This window comes from Macaca thibetana, chromosome 6, assembly GCF_024542745.1.
Source record: "Macaca thibetana thibetana isolate TM-01 chromosome 6, ASM2454274v1, whole genome shotgun sequence".
Taxonomy (NCBI): Eukaryota; Metazoa; Chordata; class Mammalia; order Primates; family Cercopithecidae; genus Macaca; species Macaca thibetana.
Window position 1 is genome coordinate 42,756,512 of NC_065583.1, and position 20,543 is coordinate 42,777,054.

Here is a 20,543-nt window from a genome sequence, read left to right on the forward strand (position 1 = left end):
TGCTGCTCCGAGGGCCCATGAGGGATGGGACTCCTTGGCAGTGTTCCCAAAGGCTGATGCGATGTCAGATCTCGCAGTCCCCCTTGGGGAGGCAGCATTTGATGTTTGTGTGAATCTCTCAGAGTGGTCGTCTTCTCTTCCTGGACCCTCCTGTCATGGGTGAATGTTCCTTAGGCACATGATGGCAGAGACAGTCCTAATTAGCTCATGCTTTGATGAAACAGCTGCCTGTCTCAAGTTGGGGGGGGCAGGGGAGCAGCTCAGCTCCCAGGCCCCCCTGCAGCAGCTCCTGCCTCCCTGCCTATCTGGAGAGGAGCTGTCAGCCTCCCTTCCCCAGGGACTCTGGCCCATCTCCAGGCAGCTCTGCAGACACAGGGGTGGAGTTGCTGTGGGATGGGCTGGCACCCACCCTGTACTTCCTTTCTGGCTGAGAGGCTACAGAGTGACACGTGGTCCAAAGGAGCCTTTCCCTTTAGAAAACTGGCTCAGCGTGCTCTGTCTGCTCTGGACCTTGAAGCTTGTTCCTGGTCGGAATAAAAGCGGGGAGCTATCTTCATTCCATTCAGCCAGCTTTGGGGGCACGCCTGCTGTGTGTCGGGCCCTCTCCTGTACAGTGGCACAGTGTGTCTTTTCTGGGTTTAGGACCAGGAGCCAGCTCCTTCTGATTTGTCTTTGTTTCCTTATATCCTGGCTCACTGTCGAGGACCCTGTGAGGGCCCCCTGGCCAGGAGGGTTGGGAGTTAGGAGGAACAGGTGCTTTCTGGGTCTCCAGGAGCTTGTGGTCATGTTAAGGGCAGGCAGCCAGAGGCATGTAGTGGCTTTGGTAGACTGCAGTGTCCTTTGTGGGCTAGTTGGGTGGGTGTGACAGCCACCATCTGACTGCTGGCTTGGCCCCTTCACCTGCTGCTGGCCTCAAGCTTTTGTGTGCCCGTCCCCTCTCTTCTCGGGGCCTCACAAGTGGGCTGCTGAGAGGGAAGCCCTGACCTGCCCAAGGGCCTGACCATCCGGTCTCTGTGCTTGCCACTTGCTCCTTAATTAATCGCTAATGCAATCTTGCAAGGAACCTGCAAAAGGGTATCCTGCTAGGGATCCCAGCCATGTCCCCTGCATGGCACCCTGCCCTGATGGGGGTCCCCGCCAGGCCCCTCATCCCTTCATGGTCCTGACTGTGGGAACCCTGGGGTAAGGCCCGGAGTTCCCAGGGTCCCATGGGCACCTCGTTTAAGCTGATCATGTGAAGAGGCCAGGCAGGGCATGGACCCAGGGCTGCCAAGGCTGCCAGACCCCCTCATCCCTGGGAGGTCTGGGCCTGAAATGTTTTAATCACATCATTATTTCTCTAGCCCAGAATGGGGAGAGGAGTTCCAGAGGCAGCTCAGGGTTTTGAGTACTTTAGTGCGGTGTGTTTCTCTGTTGATATGTTCATGGTTGTGTACACGTGTTCTTAGTTTGTTCGTTCGTTAGTTCGTTCGTTAGTTCGTTCGTTCGTTCATTCATCCATCCATCCATCCATCCATCCATCCATCCATCCATCCATCCATCCATCCATCCATTCATTCATTCATTCATTCATTCCCTACTGTCCAGGACCTGTGACATGGCAGGCTCTGTGCTGAGTGCTGAGAATACAGGGCAGAGAAGCTGACAGTAGCTGCTGTTATAGAGTGGGAGCCCAGTGGGAGGCATTGGGTGGTTCTGTTTTAGGATCTGCCTAGGTATTCAGAGGCTCCTGTCTCTTGCACTTTCTTCCTGCCTTCTCCTACAAGCATTTTCTATGGGCAGTCTGAGTGCCGACCCAGGAGAGGAGAGGGATGGGGCGCTGGCCTTCGGGCTGCAGACCCAGAGGGGAACAGACCCATTAGTAATTGCCCCAGTGTGTGATGTGCCTGGGGTCACGGAGGAAGGAACATCTGGCACTGGCTTGGGAAGCGCCAAGAAAGGCTTCCTACGGGAGGGACGCTGAAGGAGCACCTTTGGCATCAAAATGTCTTTGCAGTAGTAGAGGCGAGTCACCTTCCAGCCTACTCCAGCCCCTTGGCTGCTGGGGAGTGGGGGCTGGCATGGGAGCCCTCAGCCCTGTCACCTGTGCTGTGGGCCACTGTTCCCACATGGGTCTGTGTCAAATGGTCTTTGTTTCCCCAGCTGAGTTTGACTTGCCCTGCGTGGGAACCTCCATTGTTCTTGTTTCTGCCCAGGATGGCTGGCATGGGCTCAGTTCCCTGACCACCCGATCCCTGGGCTGGGCACGGTAGTCATGCTTTCCTGTGCTTCTTCCCCAGCAACCCCAAGGTCCAGGTGGAGGCCATTGAAGGGGGAGCCCTGCAGAAGCTTCTGGTCATCCTGGCCACGGAGCAGCCACTCACGGCAAAGAAGAAGGTGTGTTTCCATGCCCTTCCGCCTGCCTGGCCCCCAGGATGCCTGTGGGGCCTGAAAGGAAAGGGTTCCTGTCCAGGCTATGCATGTTACCTTGGGGACCTGAGCGTCATCTGCTGGGTGGCATGGGGGAGAGGTTACACTAAACTAAAGCAGATGGCAGTGTGCCGAGGTGACTAGAGGCCTGTGGGCAGCTCCTGTGGTGTGCCCTTGGGCCCTACTCTTGGCCTCCCACCCTTGGTCTCTGTTTACCTCCCATTTACTCACTTGGTAATGTTGAAGGTGTCTGAGTCTCTACTGGCCTCACAGTCTTGGGTTCTAGGGTGTAGCTGTAACTGAGGTGTTAGGTGGGGCTGGGAGGAATGGGGCTAGGTTGGGGCACCTCTGTCTGCCTTCCCTGGACCTCAGGGCAGGTCCAGCTCACTTGGCCTCTCACCTGCCCCTGGGTCTCTGTCCCCAGGTCCTGTTTGCGCTGTGCTCCCTGCTGCGCCACTTCCCCTATGCCCAGAGGCAGTTCCTGAAGCTCGGGGGGCTGCAGGTTCTGAGGAGCCTGGTGCAGGAGAAGGGCACAGAGGTGCTGGCCGTGCGCGTGGTCACGCTGCTCTACGACCTGGTCACGGAGAAGGTGAGTACCCAGGCCCACCCGGTCTCCTCGTTTGCTTTGTGTGTGCTTCTGGATGGATGGACAGACAGATGGAAGAGACTGGGGACATCAGGGAGGATGTTGTGTGAGATGTGGTGGCTTAGCTGAAACCTGAGGGCTGATGAGTGGGAGATGGCCTTGCCAGCCATGGTCACAGCCAAGTGTGCAGGCAGAGGACTCAGCATGAGCAAGCCCTGGAGCAGCCAGGACCGGGCCCCCAAGGGACAAAAGGCTGAGGGGGTGGAGCAGCCCGGAGCGCCTTTGAATGGCACTGACTCTTCGGATTCCAGAAACTTGGAGGTGCCTCCTCTGGGAGCTTTGACTCTGGGCAGCGCCTCAGAGCGGCTGCCCTTGAGAGTCCCAGGGACCCAATTGCTTGCCACTTGGGAGGAGACTTGGTACCCGGCCCTCTTTGCAAGCTTGAAGAAGCATCTTAATTAAGGAGGAGAGAGGAAAACCAGCCAGGCCTGGATTCTTAATTCAGCTGCTGCAGAGAGCATTGGCAGGGCTTCCTCAGTTGCCTCTCTAGGGCCACACATTCCCCAGAACAGCCGCATGCCGACTAGTGGAGCAGGGCTGGGCAGCCGCTGGAACTGCTGCCGAATGGCAGAGGCTGGGCCCTCCCCCGGCTCTGCACACGCCTCCCCCAGGCCTTCTCTCCCAGGCTGGGCCCTCCCCCCGCTCTGCACACGCCTCCCCCTAGGCCTTCTCTCCCAGGCTGGGCCCTCCCCCCGCTCTGCACACGCCTCCCCCAGGCCTTCTCTCCCAGGCTGGGCCCTCCCCCCGCTCTGCACACGCCTCCCCCAGGCCTTCTCTCCCAGGCAGTGTCGGGATGGCTGTGGCTGCCTCTGTCTGTCACTCTCTCCCCAGCTCTCTGACTCTCTCTGCCTGTCTTATCTCTCGGTCTGTTTCTCTCTCTTCTCTTGTTCAAGCTGCAGAAATCCAGTTTCTTAGAACAGCAGGCAGCCATGTGGTGCTCAAATCCAATTAATAAGGCCCGGGCACAGTTCAGGTTCTGGGAGGGGGCCAGTGAGCCTGGAGAAGGACATGAAGGACATGTAGGCTGGCTGGGCATTTCCCAGGGAAACTGGGCTCTGTTCTCTGGTGTCTTGGGTGTATGTCCCTGCTGTCCCCAGCCCTGGCATCCTGGGCACTATGGCACCCATTGCTAGCACACTACCAGCAGGGAGGCTCGCCAAGGCTGCCCCGAGGCTGCCGGCCCTGGGAGCCTGCCTCTGGAAGCTTTGGGGTGCTGACATGATTGGGGAGGGGAGGACTGGCATCTCTCTACAAACAGTGCGGCAATGGCCCCTTCTTTCCGGGCGGACAGCAGATGAGTTCCAGTCAGAGAGATTTAGGACTGACTGTACATAGGCTGAGGCAGTCAGGGCTTCTCTGTTCTTGTGATTTCTTTTTTCTCTTTTTTTTGAGACAGGGTCTCTCTCTGTCACCCAGCGGCGTGATCTTGGCTCACTGCAACCTCTGCCTCCCAGACTCAAGTGGTCCTCCCACCTCAGCCCCCTGAGTAGCTGTGACTACAGGCCCATGCCACCATGCCTGGCTAATTTTGTTCATTTTTTGTAAACAGGGTCTCACTATGTTGCTCAGGCTGGTCTTGAACTCCTGGGCTCAAGCAATCCTGCCTCAGCCTCCCAAAGTATTGGAATTACAGGCGTGAGTTACTAAGTCCAGCCTCTTGCAGCTCTTAAGAAAGAATGAAGACCTAGCCAAAGTAGGGGTGGGTCCAGAGCTGCCTGAAGGTGGAGGGACATGAGCTGTCCACCACGATGGAGGGGCACCGTGCAGCTCAGGGGGATCGCCGCAGCACGTTGTCGTGACAGCCGAGGACTGTGGAATTCCCATGGGCAATGTGACACCCCATCAGGGTGCTGGGGTCTGCCAGGCCCCAGGCAGTCCTCGTATGTGCCTTGGCCTGTGACAGGACCTCTACTGAGAGACCATGCCCTGGCATCTGGGCTTCTGCAGCGGTGAGATGCCTGCCTGGGGTTTGGATTCCATGGCCTCTGGTACATCTGAGGAGCTGAAGGGCCACAGGGGGACCCTGCCTGCCTGTGCTGCCTGCTGTGCCGGGTGCTGGGGAAATAGTCCGCAGTCCCTGCTGTCCCCGAGCTTTCAGGCAGAGGTTTATCAGAGAATTGCCCTGAGTGTGTGTTGTAGTCTGTCTGCTGCTGCTTTAACAGAATACCCTGGACTGGATAATGTATAAAGAAAAGGCAGTTTTGGCTCATGATTCACGAGGCTGGGAAATCCACGATTGGGTGGGTGCCTCTGGTGGGGGCCTTTGTGCTGCATGGCGACATTGTGGAAGGTGGGAGGGCAACAGCACTTGTGGAAAAAAGCATGCTGGGCCGGGCTTCTTTCTAGAATAACAGCCGCTCTCCCGTAAGGAACCCGCTGCCCTCCTGACCTAGGCAGCTCCTCTTAATACTGCTGCCGTGGGAATTAAGCTTCCAACACTTGAACTTCTAGGGAAATGCATTCAAACCACAGCAGCATGTGAGCGCAGAAGGCCAGTCGGGGGAGGCCGGCCAGTGGCGGTGAGGTGTGCAGGGAGCCGTGGAGTGAGTGGGGCCATGTGGGGGCGCACCTGGAAGTGGGAGCTGCGCCTCCAGAGGCCCCAGGGGAGAGTTAGAGTGACAGGAGTGGGTGTGAGTGGGTCCAGGCTGCGCACAGTGGGGGCGGAGCCTGCAGAGCCTCGCAGTCCCAGGGAAGGGATTGATTTCGTCTTTATCACCCGCGATGCCAGGTTGTGAGGATTTGGGGGCTGGAGGAGAGGGGGAGAGCAGGAGGCAGTGGACTGCAGGACACGGGGGACGAAGGTGGAACTGACGGGATTGGGGTGTGTTTTGGAGGCGAAGCTGGCAGGACTGAGGGGTGGAGTAGGAAAGAACCAGGGGGTCCCTCTCAGCCTTTGCTGTCCCAGGATGCAGGATCGCACACCTCCTCAGCTTCCTCTGCCAGCCCCGATGAGCCCCACGGCTTCCTGCTACCGCAGGAAGCACCAGGTGGTCCACTGTGGCCTTGTCTTCTCCTGGGCTTCCATCTTGCCTTGTGTATCTTCCCTGTGCTTCATTCTCCCCTGGAGTTAGGGCAGGCATTCCTCCTTTCTCGACACAGGCACACTTTGTACAGCTGCATGGGGAATCTCTGCCCCGTCCCAACCCTCCCCACCCTCTACCTCTGACCTTCAGGTAACCTGCCTGCTTGTCAGGGTTCGGGTGTTGCCTTTCCGGCTGCTGGCTGCCACTATCTTCTGCTGATGAAGCTGGGCTTCTGCACTTTACAGACAGGCTGAGTTTCTCCACTTAAGAGGTGATGGCATTGGGTCTCAGGGAGGCTGAATGCTGGCCATGGTCATTCAGCAAGTCAGTGGTGGAGCAGGAATTTGAAGCCAGCCTGTCTGCCTCCATGCTGCATTGTTAGATTACCTTTATCATGCTATTTGGGAATTAGTTAATTTTCATTCTCCTGCTAGACCCTAAGCTCCTTGAGGGCAAGACTGTATCTCCATCGTGGTTTCTCCAGCACCTGCCACCACACAGGTGTTTCTGTTGGTAGATGAATGAATGGAGGAAGAGGTGGGCCCTCAGGGGTCAGCCTTGTGCCTTCATGTCTGAAGGGCAGAGCTGGCCAGGTGTGAGCTAACTGCTCCCCATGTGTTCTGTCCCCACCCCCACCCTACCTGGCCCACGGCTGTGGCGGATGGATGGCAGATGTTCGCCGAGGAGGAGGCTGAGCTGACCCAGGAGACGTCCCCAGAGAAGCTGCAGCAGTATCGCCAGGTACACCTTCTGCCAGGCCTGCGGGAACAGGGCTGGTGCGAGATCACGGCCCACCTCCTGGCGCTGCCTGAGCATGACGCCCGCGAAAAGGTGCTACAGACACTGGGTGTCCTCCTGGCCACCTGCCGGGACCACTACCGTCAGGACCCCCAGCTCAGCAGGACACTGGCCAGCCTGCAGGTTGAATACCAGGCGCTGGCCAGCCTGGAGCTGCAGGACGGTGAGGACGAGGGCTACTTCCGGGAGCTGCTGGGCTCTGTCAACAGCTTGCTGAAGGAGCTGAGATGAGGCCCCACACCAGGACTGGACTGGGACGCTGCTAGTGAGGCTGAGGAGTGCCAGCGTGGGTGGGCTCTTCAGGGAGGAGGACATCTTGGCAGTGCTGGCTTGGCCATTAAATGGAAACCTGAAGGCCGTCCTCTGTCTGCTGTGTGTCTGTGTAGACTGGGCACAGCCCTGTGGCCAGGGGGTCAGGTGAGTAGTTGGGTGATGGGCCCTGGTGACGTGCAGGGGTCAGCCCAGGGCATCCAGGAACAGGCTCCAGGGCAGGGGCCTGGGCCCAGGAGTTGCAAGTCTCTGCTTCTTACCAAGCGGCAGCTCCGTGACCTTGGTTAGTTGCTTAATTGCTCTGAGCTTGTTTCGTCATCTGTCAGAAGAAGTGCCGTTAAAGGAGAAAAATCACGTGGAAAGCGCCACACTAGTGCTGGCACCCCCCAGCTGTGAGGCAAGGTGGGGAATCATTTCACTGCCCCTCTACCGGTGCCCATATGACAGCTTTGAGGTCGCTGACCTGGCCGGAGCCCAAGGCCTCTCTGTACACAGGGGTGCTGTGGTGGCCCAGGCAGCTCACGGGCTTGACGGCTACTGAAGTGGTGGGTGCTGGAGCAGCGGATGCCGGGGTGGGGTGCTGAGAGGTGCTGGACTCTGGAGGCCAAGGGGCCGGGCCTGACTCTGGGAGAAAGCTGGCAGTGGGAGCCCAGGAGAGCCCAGGCCTGCCTGGCCCACCTGACAGGGCAGAGGTGCCTCTCTGTGGCCTTGCCCCACTCCTGTGTCCAAGCAGAAGCAGGGCCAAGCCCAAGGAGGGGGCCTCAGAGGTGGGAGCAGCTGTGCCTGGCGAGTCCCGGCCCCCACCCAGGCTGGCGGAGTGCTGGGCTGGAGCTGGCTGCAGGTTGCCATGGCAACCCGGGTTCTGGGCTTTTCAGACTCTGATTCTGGTGTGTTTGTTTCTCAGCTTTTCCCAGTGCGCCAGAGGCTCGCTCCTGCGGGCCCAGGCAGCCCCTCCGGGCTCCAGGTGGTAAAGTCCAGAGGACCAGTTTGGGTCAGGACTCTCCTCTCCCTGGCTCTAGGCCTCGCTTGTAGAAATCTCAGTTTTACTGAGCTGAGGGCACACCGAGGCCCAGAAAAACATGGGGTCAGCAGTTGGCCTTCCCTGCAGTCCCTTTGCTTGGCCACCTGGCTCTTCTCAGCCCTTCTCCTGCTCACCTCTTGCTGCAACACGACACCTAGAAAGCTCAGAGCAGAGCCATGGCCTGCACGGAGCCCATCCCAGCAGGGCAGGCAGGAGGCAGGAGGCAGGAGCCCAGGCTGAGGCTGGAGTAACAGCTTCCCCAGGGCGCTAGGCCTCGCAGCTCGGGCAGAGTGGGGATCAGACTTGCAGTCTGCCAGCCGTTGGGTACCTGCTGCCTTTACAGCCTTGCAGGAGCCTTCAAAGTAGATTTTACAGATGAGGAAATCATGGTTCAGAGAGGCCAAGTGATCTGCCTGTGGGGAAGTGGTGGGCTTGCGGTGCTGATGGTGCTGTGGGAGGCTTGAACAGGAGGCTGAGAAGGGGACGATGTTGAATTGACGGGTAGCAGAGGGAGGACCAGGAAAAGTGTCCGGGCATGTGTGGCCACAACAGGGCAGGCAGGGTTCAGACAGGAGGTGCCAGCCTCTGGATGAGGCCAGGGTCAAGGGGTGCTTTAGAGGTAGTGTCGCAGGCTCTGGGGTGGACTTGAGAAGGGGCAAGGTGAGGTTTGATGGGGAGAGGGGCTGCCTCAGCAGAGGCTAGAAGAGAGGAGGACTTGGGGCTGGGCTGGGGATGAATCTGTTCTGGGCTTTCAGTGTTCAGAGGCAAGCACCAAGGCTGGGCTGTGGGAACAGTGGAGAGGCGAGAGTATGGGGCCTTGTGGGAAGGCCAGGCCGGGCGCTGGGCTGTGTCAGGACCAGGCTGGCCCTGAGGCCTCTGTGACCACCAGGGTCTGGCCCGGGGTGTGGAAAGGGTCCCTATGGGAGGAGTGCCACTAGTAGGGGCCTAACTGCAGGCCCCAGTGTCCCCTCTGCTCCCAAGTGTGCTGCCCTCAGCAACGATTCTGTAAAGCAGAGGGAGGCTTTGGGCCAGGTGCTCTTGAGGGGATTTCTGGGAGCGAGGACCGAGGAAGTGGGCACCTGGGGGCTGCAGGGAGGGGGCTGGCCGGGGAGGTGGGACTGCATGCGCTCTGCCCTCATACACTCAGAGCATCGGAATGGGAGTTGAGGCTGCAGTCTCTCTTCTCTTTGGCCTCATCCAGGTTCATTCTGGACTGTTAAGCAGATCCTCCAGGGAGAGGGTGGCGAGGCACCCCAGGGTCTGGGCTTGGGCTGTTTCGGGGTGGGTTCTGGCTCCACGTCCTGATTCATCACTGCCTGTTGTCTGTAGGTCAGAAAGGAACATCTCTGCCTTTCCTTTGGGTGCCATTCTGGGAACTGTGGTCAAGGAGGGTGACCAGGGCTCGAAGTGAGGCAGGGAATGGCGATGGGGGAGGCTGGAGCCTGCTTTCCTGTCCTCCCTGTCTTGGGATGGGCTGAGGGCTGTGCCGGGCTGACACCCACAGGCCCTGAGTGATTACTGGGTCCCTGCTCCTGGGCTGGGCTGACCCAGGCTCTAGTGTGGGAGGATGGCAGGGAGGGTGGCGGGCCTGGGTCCTCACCCTATCCCTCAGCAGCTGTGGTGTTCTGAGTTCACCTGTCCGTTCATTCTTTCTTTCACACTGTGGCTGTTGAGCAGTTGTATGTGTCAGGCAGTTGGAGCTGAGAAGGCTGCTGAGCTGGCTGAGGCTAGGGAAGGCCTCCCAGAGCTGGTGACGGCCAGGCTGAGCCCTGCAGGCTGCGGGAGTAGCAGTCAGGGATGGGCAGTCTGGAGGGCCAGTCGGGGGCAGGCAGGGTGAGGGCTCCAGCCCTGGGAAGATACAGGAAGACCAGAGAGAGTGGCCATTTGCAGCACCCACAATTTTGGGTCCTCTAGCAGCTTGTGAGCCCTGCCAAGGGCTGTGCCCTCATCCTAGCAGGCATTCTCTGGGCTGCTGCTCATTCATTGATTTGTTCAACAAATCTGGTTGGGTACTACGAGCCAGGCACTGTTCTAGGGCAGGAAGTGGTAGGACAGGAGGGGAGAGGGCCAGACCATGACAAATGCACATGCTCCAGGGGAGGGCCAGGCAGGGAAGACAGAGCCCAGTAGGGAGGGAAGAGGGGCAGGCACTGCTGTTTCCCCTCAGTGGTGGGGAAGGCCTCTTGAGGAGGGGCCAGGCACAGGAGCGCAGCAGTGAGCCGTGGGGGTGCTTTGCAGACAAGGGGATAGCAGAGGACAGGCCGAAGCACTTCAGGAAAAGCCACGAGAACCAGGCCTGGAGCAGGCAGAGCCCGAGGGAGGAGTTGCAAGGGAGTGCCACCTGGGGAGGCCATGGAAGGGACCTGGGTTTTTTTTAAGGTGGGGCTGTTGAGAGTTGGGTGCAGAAGAGAGATCTGATGTAACCCACCTTTTTTGTTGTTGTTTTCTTTTTTTTTTTTTTTTGGAGACAGGGTCTTGTTCTGTCACCCAGGCTAGAATGCAGTGGTGTGACCACAGCTCACTGCAGCCTTGACCTCTTAGGCTCAAGTGACCCTCCCACCTCAGCCTCCAAAGTAGCTGGGACCACAGGTGCACGCTGCCACGCCTGGCTAATTTTTTTTGTATTTTGTAGCGGTCTCCCTATGTGTTCCAGGCATGTCTTGAGCTCCTGGGCTCAAGCGATCCTGCTGCCTCAGCCCTCCAAAGTTCCGGGATTACAGGTGTGAGCCCCTGTGCCCGGCCTCACCTTTTCTTATAGTTGTGTTGAGAATAGATGACACAGGGGCCAGGAGGGGCAGGGAGCCCAGGGCAGCATGCAGGGGGCGGCTGGACAAGGATGTGGGGCAGGGTGAAGACCGAGGACTGTGAGAAGTGTGCAGAGTCCAGATGGGGCTGAGGCAGAGCTCAGGGGCTCTGCTGCTGGGATGCGGGGTGTGGGGAGAGGAGTCGAGGAGGCAGCCTCACGTGGGGATGGAGCAGATGGGTGTGGGGAGGAGCTGGCACCAGAGTGGGAGGCTCGGAGAGCAGGGGAGCGACTGGGGCTCTGAGGTGGACCCCATTTATGTTTATACGGAGATGTCAGCAGGACATCTAGGTGGGAGTGCTGACAGGCAGCAGCAGACAGCCTGGAACTGAGAGAGAGGCTGGGCTGGGGGCACTGACCAGGCCTGGGAACCTCACACAAGGAAGCCGCGGGGTTCAGAATGTGGCCAGCTGGATGTTAAACACAGCCATTATTAAAATTAAATGATGCAAGCATACAATTAAGTAACAAGAAAGCAAAGGTAATTTTTAAAAACTAGTAAAAGAAGAGCAAATTAAAACCAAAGGAAGCAGAAGGAAAGGAAATAATAAAGAGTGGAAACCAATAAAATTGAAGACAGTAAAATTAGAGAAAATCAATGAAATTAAAAGATGGTCCTTTGAAAAAGAAGACGCAAATCAGCAGCCTCATGGATGAAAAGCGGGTGTCGCTATAGGCTCTACGAGCATTAAAGTATGGTGAGTAGTGAGTATTACGAACAACTCTAAATAAATACATTGTAAAATCAATTTGACAACCTAGAAGAAATCATGGACCAATTCCTTGAGAAACACAGCCTTTCACTGTATTAGCTTTCTATTGCTGCTATGCTAACAAACTACCATGAGCTTCATGCCTTAAAATATTCCCAGTCAATTTTCTTACAGTGCTGTAGGTTAGAAGTCTGACCCAGTTCTCATGGGGCAAAAATCCAGGTGTTGCAGGGCTGTACTCCTTTCTGGGTGGGGTCCGTCCCTTGCCTTTCCAGCTACTGGGGGCTGCCTGTGCTCCTTGGCTCCTAGACCTTCCTCTGTCTTCAAAGCCAAAAAAGCAAGTCAAGGTCTTCTCATAATGCACCATTCTGACCTCCTCTTCTGCCTCCATCATCCACTTTTAAGGACCCTGTGATTACAGTGGGCCTACCTGGATGATCCAGGATAATCTTCCTGTCTGAAAATCAGCCAATTAGCAACCTCAGTTCCATTTGCAACCTGGATTCGCTTTCTGCCATGTAACATAACACATGCGCAGGCCCAGGGATTAGGAGTGGGCATCTCTGGGAGCCATTATTCTGCCTAACACAAGCTGCTAAAACCCACTCAACAACAGATAACCTGTGTAGCCCTGCATCTACTAAGGAAATGGAATTTGCAGTTTAAAACCCTTCCACAAAGAAAATTCCAGACCGATATGGTTTCACTAGCAAATTCTACCAACTAATACCAATTTTATACAATCTCCTCCAGAAAATAGAAGAAAATATTTCCAAACTCATTTCATGAGGGCAGCATTGCCCTGACACCAATACTAAACAATGATATTTCTTTTCTTTTCTTTTTTCTTTATTTTTTTTTTTTGAGACGGAGTCTTGCTCTGTTGCTCGGGTTGGAGTGCAGTGGTGCAATCTCAGCTCACTGCAACCTCCACCTCCTGGGTTCAAGTGATTCTCCTGCCTCAGCCTCCCAAGTAGGTGGGGTTACAGGCACCTGCCACCATGCCTGGCTAATTTTTTGTATTTTTAGTAGAGATGGAGTTTCACCATGTTGGCCAGGCTGGTCTCGAACTCCTGACCTTGTGATCTGCCTGCCTTGGCCTCCCAAAGTGCTGGGATTACAGGCATGAGCCACCGCGCCCGGCCTGACAATGCTATTTCAAGAAAAATATCCTACAGGCCAATATCCCTTGTAATCAACAAGATTAGGGAGATAATGGCGACAGGAGATCCTGTAGGCTGTGGTAAAGACTTTAGATTTTTCTGAAGTCTCTACAAAAATCCTCAACAAAATATTGGCAAATTAAACTCAACAATATATAAAAGGATAATGTAACCAAATGGAGTTTACCCTGGGAATGCAAGGCTAGTTCAGTCAGTTCACCGTATTAACAGACTAAAGAAGAAAAGGCCACACCATCATCTCAACAGATGTAGACAAATACTAAGTACCCATAATAAAAACTGTCAGCAAATTGGAACAGAAGGGAATTTCCTTAACCTCATGAACAGAAACCACATAAAAACCTACATCTAACATCAAACTGAAGGATGAAAGGTTGAATTCCTTCCCCCTCAGATTGTAAAACAGGCAAGAATGCCCACTCTCCTGACTCCTTTTCAACATTGTACTAAAAGTTCTGGGTGCTGCCTTAAGGCAAGAAAATGAAACCGCATACACATTGGAAACGAAGAAATAAAACTGTCCCTATTCACAGATGACATGATTGTCAATGTAGAAAATCCCATGGCATCTGTAAAAATTTCACAGAACTAGCTAATGACTTTAGCAAGGTCATAGGATACAAGGTCAGTGTATACAAATCAACTGAAAAGTGAAATATGTGCAGGATTTTATGCTGAAAATTATGAAATACTGATGAAGTAAATCACAGAAGATCTAAGTAAGTGGACGGATCTACTAAGTTCATTAATGGGTTGGAAGACTCAACGTTGTTAATGATGTTGGTCCTCACTAAATTGATCTCTAGATTCAATGGAATCCCAGCAGGAATTGTTTAGGTATCAGGAGTCTTATTTGAAAACTTATATGGAAATGCAAATGAATAAGAATAAGAATAGCTAAAACAATTTTGAAAAACAAGAACCAAGTTGGAGGGCTAACACTTGCTGATTTTAAGATATAAACCTATAATAACACAGTGTGGTATTGGCCAGACCCACACAGATATAGTTAATTGATTTCTGACAAACATGCAAAGGCAGTTCAGTGGAGAAAAGATTGTCTTTTCAATAAAGGGTACTGCTGTCATTGGACAGCTTTTTTTTTTTTTTTTTTTTTTTTTTTTGAGTCTCGCTGTGCCACCCAGGCTAGAGTGCAGTGGTGCAATCTTGGCTCACTGCAACCTCTGCCTCCCAGGCTCAAGTAATCCTCCTGTCTCAGCCTCCCAAGTAGCTGGGACTACAGACATCAAATCTTTTTGCTTAATTTTTTGATGGGTTGACTGTTTTCTTACTAATGAATTTTGAGGGTTCTGTTCATTTTCTGGATACAAGTCCTTTGTCAGATATGTGATTTACAAATATGTTCTCTGTGTTTGTAAGTTTTTATTCTTTTAACAATTTCTTTCACAGAGGTTTTTTACTTTGATGAAGTCCAATTTATCAATTTTTAAATTTTATGAATGGTGACTTTGATGTCTCTAAGAACTCTGCCTAACTCCAAAGTCACAAAGATTTCTCTTTTGTCGTCTTATAAGAGTTTTATACTTTTACATTTAGGTCTCCGATTTTGAGTTAAATTTTGTATAAGATGTGAGGTACTGTAAATTGGTCAAGGCTCATTATAAAAAATATGGATGTTGAGGTCGGGCGTGGTGGCTTACGCCTGTAATCCCAACACTGTGGGAGACCAAGGTGGGTGGATCACCTGAGGTCAGGAGTTCCAGACCAGCCTGGCTAACATGACAAAAACCTGTTTCTACTAAAAATACAAAATAAATAAATAAATAAATAAATAAGCCGGGCGTGGCGGCGGGTACCTGTAATCCTAGCTACTTGGGAGGCTGAGGCAGGAGAATCACTGAACCTGGGAGGCGGAGGTTGCAGTATGCTGAGATCGCGCCATTGCACTCCAGCCTGGGCAACAGAGTGAGCAAGTATCAGTGTTCATGTGAAAACCTGTGTGTCAATGCTTCTATAAACTTTATTTGTAAAAAATAAAAAACTGGAAACAACTCAAATGTCTCTTATCTGGGGGATGGATAAACAAACTGTGCTGCGCCCTTACAACAGAATACGACTGCAGTAAGGAGTGAGCCACCGAGGCACACAGCAGTCTGCGTGCATTTTGAAGCCGCGCTGATTGAAATGCACTGCGCCATATGCAGCCAGACCCAAAAGACCACGTACTGTATTACTCCACTTAGGTACATTCTGGAAAAGGGAAAATGATAGGGAAGGGTGTTGCCAGGACTTAGGATTGGGGAATGTTTTGATGATACTGGGATAGCACAGGGGAATCCTGGGGGAAGGGTGGTGGAACTGTTCCATCTTCCTTGGTGGTTTGACTGCGTTTGTCAAAACTCATGGAATTACACACCAGAAAGAGCAGATTTCACTATGTGTAAATTTTCACCTAAGTTATTATAACAGCTCATCCTTTTGTAATGACATTTTACCACAATCGGTCCTATCGTCTGGGTGGTAGAAGGACACATCACGGCATGCTCCTGGGCTTCCCTCCAACTTCGCGTTTTAGCACTGCCAGCCCATGGCTCGAAATCTGATGTGGTGGGAGCATTTACCCATGGAAATTGGGAAACGCTACAGATCAAAGGTGAATTTGTTCTGTTGATTGTGGAGACTTAAAGTGATAAAGAAAATGTTAGTAATGCCAATTAAATGTAAATGTGTCTTATCTATAGCAGTTACATCGTCAGTAGCACAAAAAAATGGAAGAAATTGTCAAAGTATTTAACAACTATTATCTGACTCAGCAAAGAAATCACTCACTGACAAAGTGAAAGTCCAACATAGGTTTTTGTTATTTCACTTTCATTTATTCCTTAAGGTAAACACAAATATCAAGCAGCATTCTTGTCGGAACTAGTCTCATTTATCAGTTACAGCCATAGGTTGGCTGTGGATGCAAGAGTCTGGCAAAAATCAATGAAAGCCTTCTGTGGGAATCAGTTGGCTGGCTGGGCTTCCCAGTTAGAGTCCTGTACGTCTCCTTTTGTGAACGGTGTGCTGCAATTCCTTTATAGCGGTCCAGTGTGTTCTAAATGCACAAACGTGCGTCTGTTCGCATCCGCCCCGGCGTGGCCCTGGAGAGCCGGTGGCTCAACATTGACCAGCAAGCCCCTGCTGGGCGTCACTGAACATGGAGGAACCAGATGGGAGCACTGGAGCAACTCAACGTCAGGGGCCATGAGGAGAAGGAGCTGGTAAAGGAGATGAGGGACACGCATTGGTTAAGGGCAGGGAACCGTGGGAATCTAGAGAAGGTGTGACAGGAAGGGAGTGGACACTGGCATCACTGTTACTCAGAGGGCTCAGGAGGGATGGCCCAAAGCTGGGGGCCCTCGAGGAAGTGCGTCTCGAAGCCAGGTGGTGGAGCCGGCCACTTGCCGCCATGTGACTTCACCTCCCCAAGTCACTTCCTCAGCTGTGCAACTGGAGGTGCAGCAATGGCCCTGACACCTTCGGCTGCACAGACGAAATGGGGTGACGAGGGTAAAGGCTAGACACAGGCTCTGAAGTGCCCAGCACATGGCAGCTCCTTCTCTCTTGCTTCCGTGGGGAGGTGGCCTTGTCCTGGGAGGAGGGTGGAAGAGGTTGGGGCTGGAAGCTGTGAGGATGAAGGCTGCAGAGTGAACTGTGTTCTTTGAAGGTGTTGCACAGGAGCCACGGGAACCCCTGCAGGACGCTGAGCAGGCAGGGACCAGAACAGAGCCATCCTGGGAGAGGCATGGGTGCCGCTAGCCACAGGAGAGCAGGAGCTGTGTGCTGAATGCAGGGAGTAGGGAGCAGGTCTGAGGGGCCACCAAGGCACGGTGACAGGCTCGGGAGGCACAGTGGGGTGGAGGGATCTGGGACTCGGCTTTGGTCCTTGGCTCTGCTCCCCCAACCTTCCTCTGGAGAGGCATCAACAGGACTGCTGAGAGCAGGGGCCCATCCTGGATGAGAAATCTCCGGATGCAGAGGGGAGGCAGTCCCCTTTGCAGATGGCACAGGGGCAGGAGTGAGCACACTGGAGGCTGCAGGAGGCCCCAGAGGCCCCGCACGCACGCAGAGGCAGGTCCCCTCCTGCTTGGCCCAGTTCTGTCGTGGTCTGTGAGGTGAGAGGAGGGGTCAGGACTTCGGGACAGGGTCTCTGCACCTCAGACTTGGCTCTCCAGGCCCCAAGCACCTTCTCATTTGCCAGCGTTTTCCAACACTTTGACGGGTTGGTTTAAATCAATAATGGTCCTCATTGGTCAACTACTGTCTATCAAGCACATGCCAGGCCCTGTGCCTCTGAGGAGGATGAGCAGAGCCAACACTGGCTGTTTCCCAAAGGTCAGTCCAGTGAGGGCTGCTTTCTCATTGTGGCACAAGGCAAGACTTTAAGAGATACATAAACGGATGGTCTTTTTTTGTTTTGCTTTTTAAGAGCGACAAGGTTTTGCCATGTTGCCCAGGCAGGTCCCGAACTCCTGGGCTCAAGCGATCCTCCCACCTCAGCCTTCCCAAGTGCTGGGTCTACAGGCATGAGCCACCACACTTGGCCTGTCGGAGTCCTTTTTGGTAAGGTGACTTGATGAGACAGGAAGGAAATGCTAAAACCAGCACAGGGTGTCCTAGGGGCAAGTGCATTCCAGGCCAGGAACCATAGGCGTGAAGGCTGAGGCAGGATGTGCTCGGCATGTTCAAGAACTTCAGGGACACCAGGGACAGATGCAGGATGGCAGAGAATGGTGAGAGAAGAGGCCAGAGCCAGCAAGAGGCCTTTAGGACTCTGGCTTTTACCGAGGGACATGGAAGCCGCTGAAAGGTCTGAGGTCAGAATGACCTGAGCTAACCTGTCTTAAGGGGCTACTTGGCTGTGGCAGACACTGGCAGGGAGGCTGGCTGTGGCCCCCACCGCCGGGCACTGGCAACCTCGTCCTTTCCTTCCACAGTGGACCAGCCTTGGTCTGTGTGTCCTGCAGAATACAGACGTGATGGGGAATCACTCTCCATATCAGGTTTTAAGGGAACACCGTGGCTTCCATCTGGCCGCCACTCGCAGATCACTGCTCTGGGGAAGCCAGCTACCACCAAGCTGTGAGCTGCCTGTGGAACGCGCCGTGCGGCGTGGAACTGAGGCCTTCTGTCAATAGCCACGCAAGTGAGCCTGGAAGCAAATCCTCGCCACGTCAAGCCCTCAGAGACGGCAGCCTTAGCTGGCATCTTGGCCACTTCATGAGACCCCAAGTCAGAACCATCCAGCTGAGCTGCTCCCAGATTCTTGACCTTCAGGAGCCATGCGAGGTCGCTTTAGCTGCAACTTGCTACACAGCAGTAACAGCAGGATGGCTTAGGCCAGGTGATGACAGGTAAATTATCCATACGTTTTAAAGATCAGAATTTTGATTTTTTGTCACTAGAAGCCCATTGCACTATAGAACCACCTAAGAATTTTGATTTTTAGGCATTTGGCAAGAGGGAGGAGGGAAAGGGCAGTGACGTGGGGAAACCGGTATGGAGGGTATGGGGATGGGCGGTGGGGAGTAGGTGGCAAGCAGTTTGGACAGGTCAAGTCTGAGATTCATTAGACATCCGAATGGAGCGTGAGGCGGCAGTCGGTTATAAAAGCCAGGCTCTGGGAAGAAGTCGGCATTTCTATGTCTTTACATGTGAGATTCTGCCTGAGCTCAGGAGGGTGGGCACAGACACAACCTCTCAGCCCCAGGAAAGGAGGAGCCCCCAGTAAGGCAGGCAGAACCTGAGTGGGGTGTCCTGGAAGCCGAGTTAGCAGCATTCAGGAGTCCTTGTCCTCCTCCTCCTCCCCGCCACGCCCCCAGGCAGCTTGCATGATGAGGTCTGAAGACCATTGTCAGTGTCACTGGCAGTGGAAGGCAGTCGCCCTGACGAGGGGAGGTGGAGGGAGCAAGGCGACAGCCGGTTGGAAGTGAGAAAGGATCATGGGGTTAAGGGGTTTTCATCTCGAAGGCCGCTATCATCATAGGTGTGTGTGTGCTGACAGGAAGGACACAGGAGAGGGGACATTTATAATGAAGACAGGGATGCCTCCGAGGTTGACATGAACCTCAAGGAATGGACATGTCAACTCCCAAGGTGGGGGTGCAGGGTGGGGCACTCAATAGGACAAGGGGCATGGCCCTCCCTGATGGGCTGGCATGAGCCGTGCAGCCTAGAGCCACAGTCTCCCTTCCGGGCATCCCCATCCTGGAAGAGAGGGACACCGGGAGGGCCCAGAGCACCACAGATGCTGTGAGCACTTGAAGGAAGAGATGACGACTTTGGCCTCTTGGATGTTGTGGTTTCATAGTGGACTTTATTGGGAAAAGTTAGTGTAAAAAACATTCAAAATTTGTAAAATTTATATAAGATGGTAAGTTATGCCTTGTAGTTACAGTAATCACTATAGTAATCACAAATAAGGTAAAGTCTAAATTACTGCCTTAGCACACACTATTTTGTCAGGTTTTTCTGCTGCAAGCCCAAGGTGGGAAACACTGCAATTATTAGAAGTGAGCCCAGTGATGAATTTGCATTTGAAGCTGGAAGAAAGAGGAGAAAAGTGTGTTCTGATTACGACACTGTAGCCTAAAAAAAGCAACTTTATTAATGACCTGCAGCAGCGTACATTAGTAATTGTAACCATGCATTTAAATTCTCATTTCATGTCATAAAGAGAGTAATCAGTTTTCTTCATGAAACATTACGTTTTACTGAGTTTGCTCCTCTAAAGACCTTTCTGAGAACATTCCTTCTCCAGGGACTGCTTCCTGAGATGCCCAGGTTGCTTACCACAGGTCATCTTTGGTCATTTAAAAGAAGTCAAGCTGTCTGGACTGCACCCTCTCAACTGAGGTTGAGCCAAATTCCCTTCTCTCAAACCCTAATGCCGCCCTCACTAAGAGAATGGGCATCTCGGCTTGCTCAAAGCATTACTAACAAGCTAATGTGGGATTCTCTTTGGTTATGGAATTTTTACTTTGATTTAAGCATATAAAATACAGCTAGAAGTAGGCTCCTGCATTCTAAAAGCATTTTTAATCAACTTAAACTATGTTCTTGGAAAATTCACCACCTGGACTGGTTCACAGTCTGCCCATTTCCCTGTGGAATCTGACATCAGTGTAGTATTTAGCAAATTCATTTGAGTGACAAACAGTGACTGATCCTCAGGAGCCCCGAGGGGTGGGGGCAGCTGGCCTGGGCAGACTTAGATACTGTCCATGGCTTTGAACTCGCTGAGGGCCTGCACTGGGTTCACGTGCTTCTTCTGAGATGCCCGTTTAATCTTGGTCTGCGTCTCATCCTGTTTCTCTCTCTTCACCAAGGGCTTTTTCTCTGGTGCCTTCATCTTCCATGACACAGCAGGAAGGTTGAGGGAAGCCATACCCTGCGACTTTTGGTATTTGGTAGAGGCGACGTAGGATGCTTTCACTGTCTGCACCACAGCATTCATCAAGTTCTTGGCTGCCTGGATCAGGGACATGGCGCTGTCCACCTACAAGGCAGACAAGGGTGGTGAGAAGCACAGGCCTGACCTCCAGCATCGTGGACACAGGTGGGCTGTGCCTGAAGGGGGGCCCCCTACTCCTCTGCAAGACCAGGGCCTGGGCAGGTGGCAGAGGATTGGGCAGCAGCCTGTTGCTGAGGAACACCCTCAACAGTTGCTCTTA

General features: G+C 53.6%; 3 protein-coding genes across 8 annotated transcripts in view; 2 read left to right on the top strand and 1 right to left on the bottom strand.

Moving 5' to 3' along the window:
* Positions 1 to 7,234, top strand: part of SIL1 (SIL1 nucleotide exchange factor) — a 430,788-nt gene extending 423,554 nt beyond the window's left edge. For all 3 annotated transcript variants that reach the window (XM_050795054.1, XM_050795052.1, XM_050795053.1), the window contains 3 exons: positions 2,280 to 2,376; positions 2,834 to 2,998; positions 6,751 to 7,234. In XM_050795054.1, the coding sequence (XP_050651011.1) occupies positions 2,280 to 2,376; positions 2,834 to 2,998; positions 6,751 to 7,107 (619 nt within the window). In that variant the 3' untranslated portion in view covers positions 7,108 to 7,234. The remainder of the gene's footprint in view (positions 1 to 2,279; positions 2,377 to 2,833; positions 2,999 to 6,750) is intronic.
* The window catches only part of LOC126956106 (uncharacterized), a 589,638-nt gene that overhangs the window by 383,026 nt on the left and 186,069 nt on the right, over positions 1 to 20,543 (top strand). The gene's annotated exons all lie outside the window — the stretch shown is intronic.
* CTNNA1 (catenin alpha 1) overlaps positions 19,169 to 20,543 on the bottom strand; it is a 177,745-nt gene continuing 176,370 nt past the window's right edge. For all 4 annotated transcript variants that reach the window (XM_050794981.1, XM_050794982.1, XM_050794983.1 and 1 more), the window contains one exon: positions 19,169 to 20,368. In XM_050794981.1, coding sequence (XP_050650938.1) covers positions 20,081 to 20,368 — 288 coding nt within the window. In that variant the 3' untranslated portion in view covers positions 19,169 to 20,080. The remainder of the gene's footprint in view (positions 20,369 to 20,543) is intronic.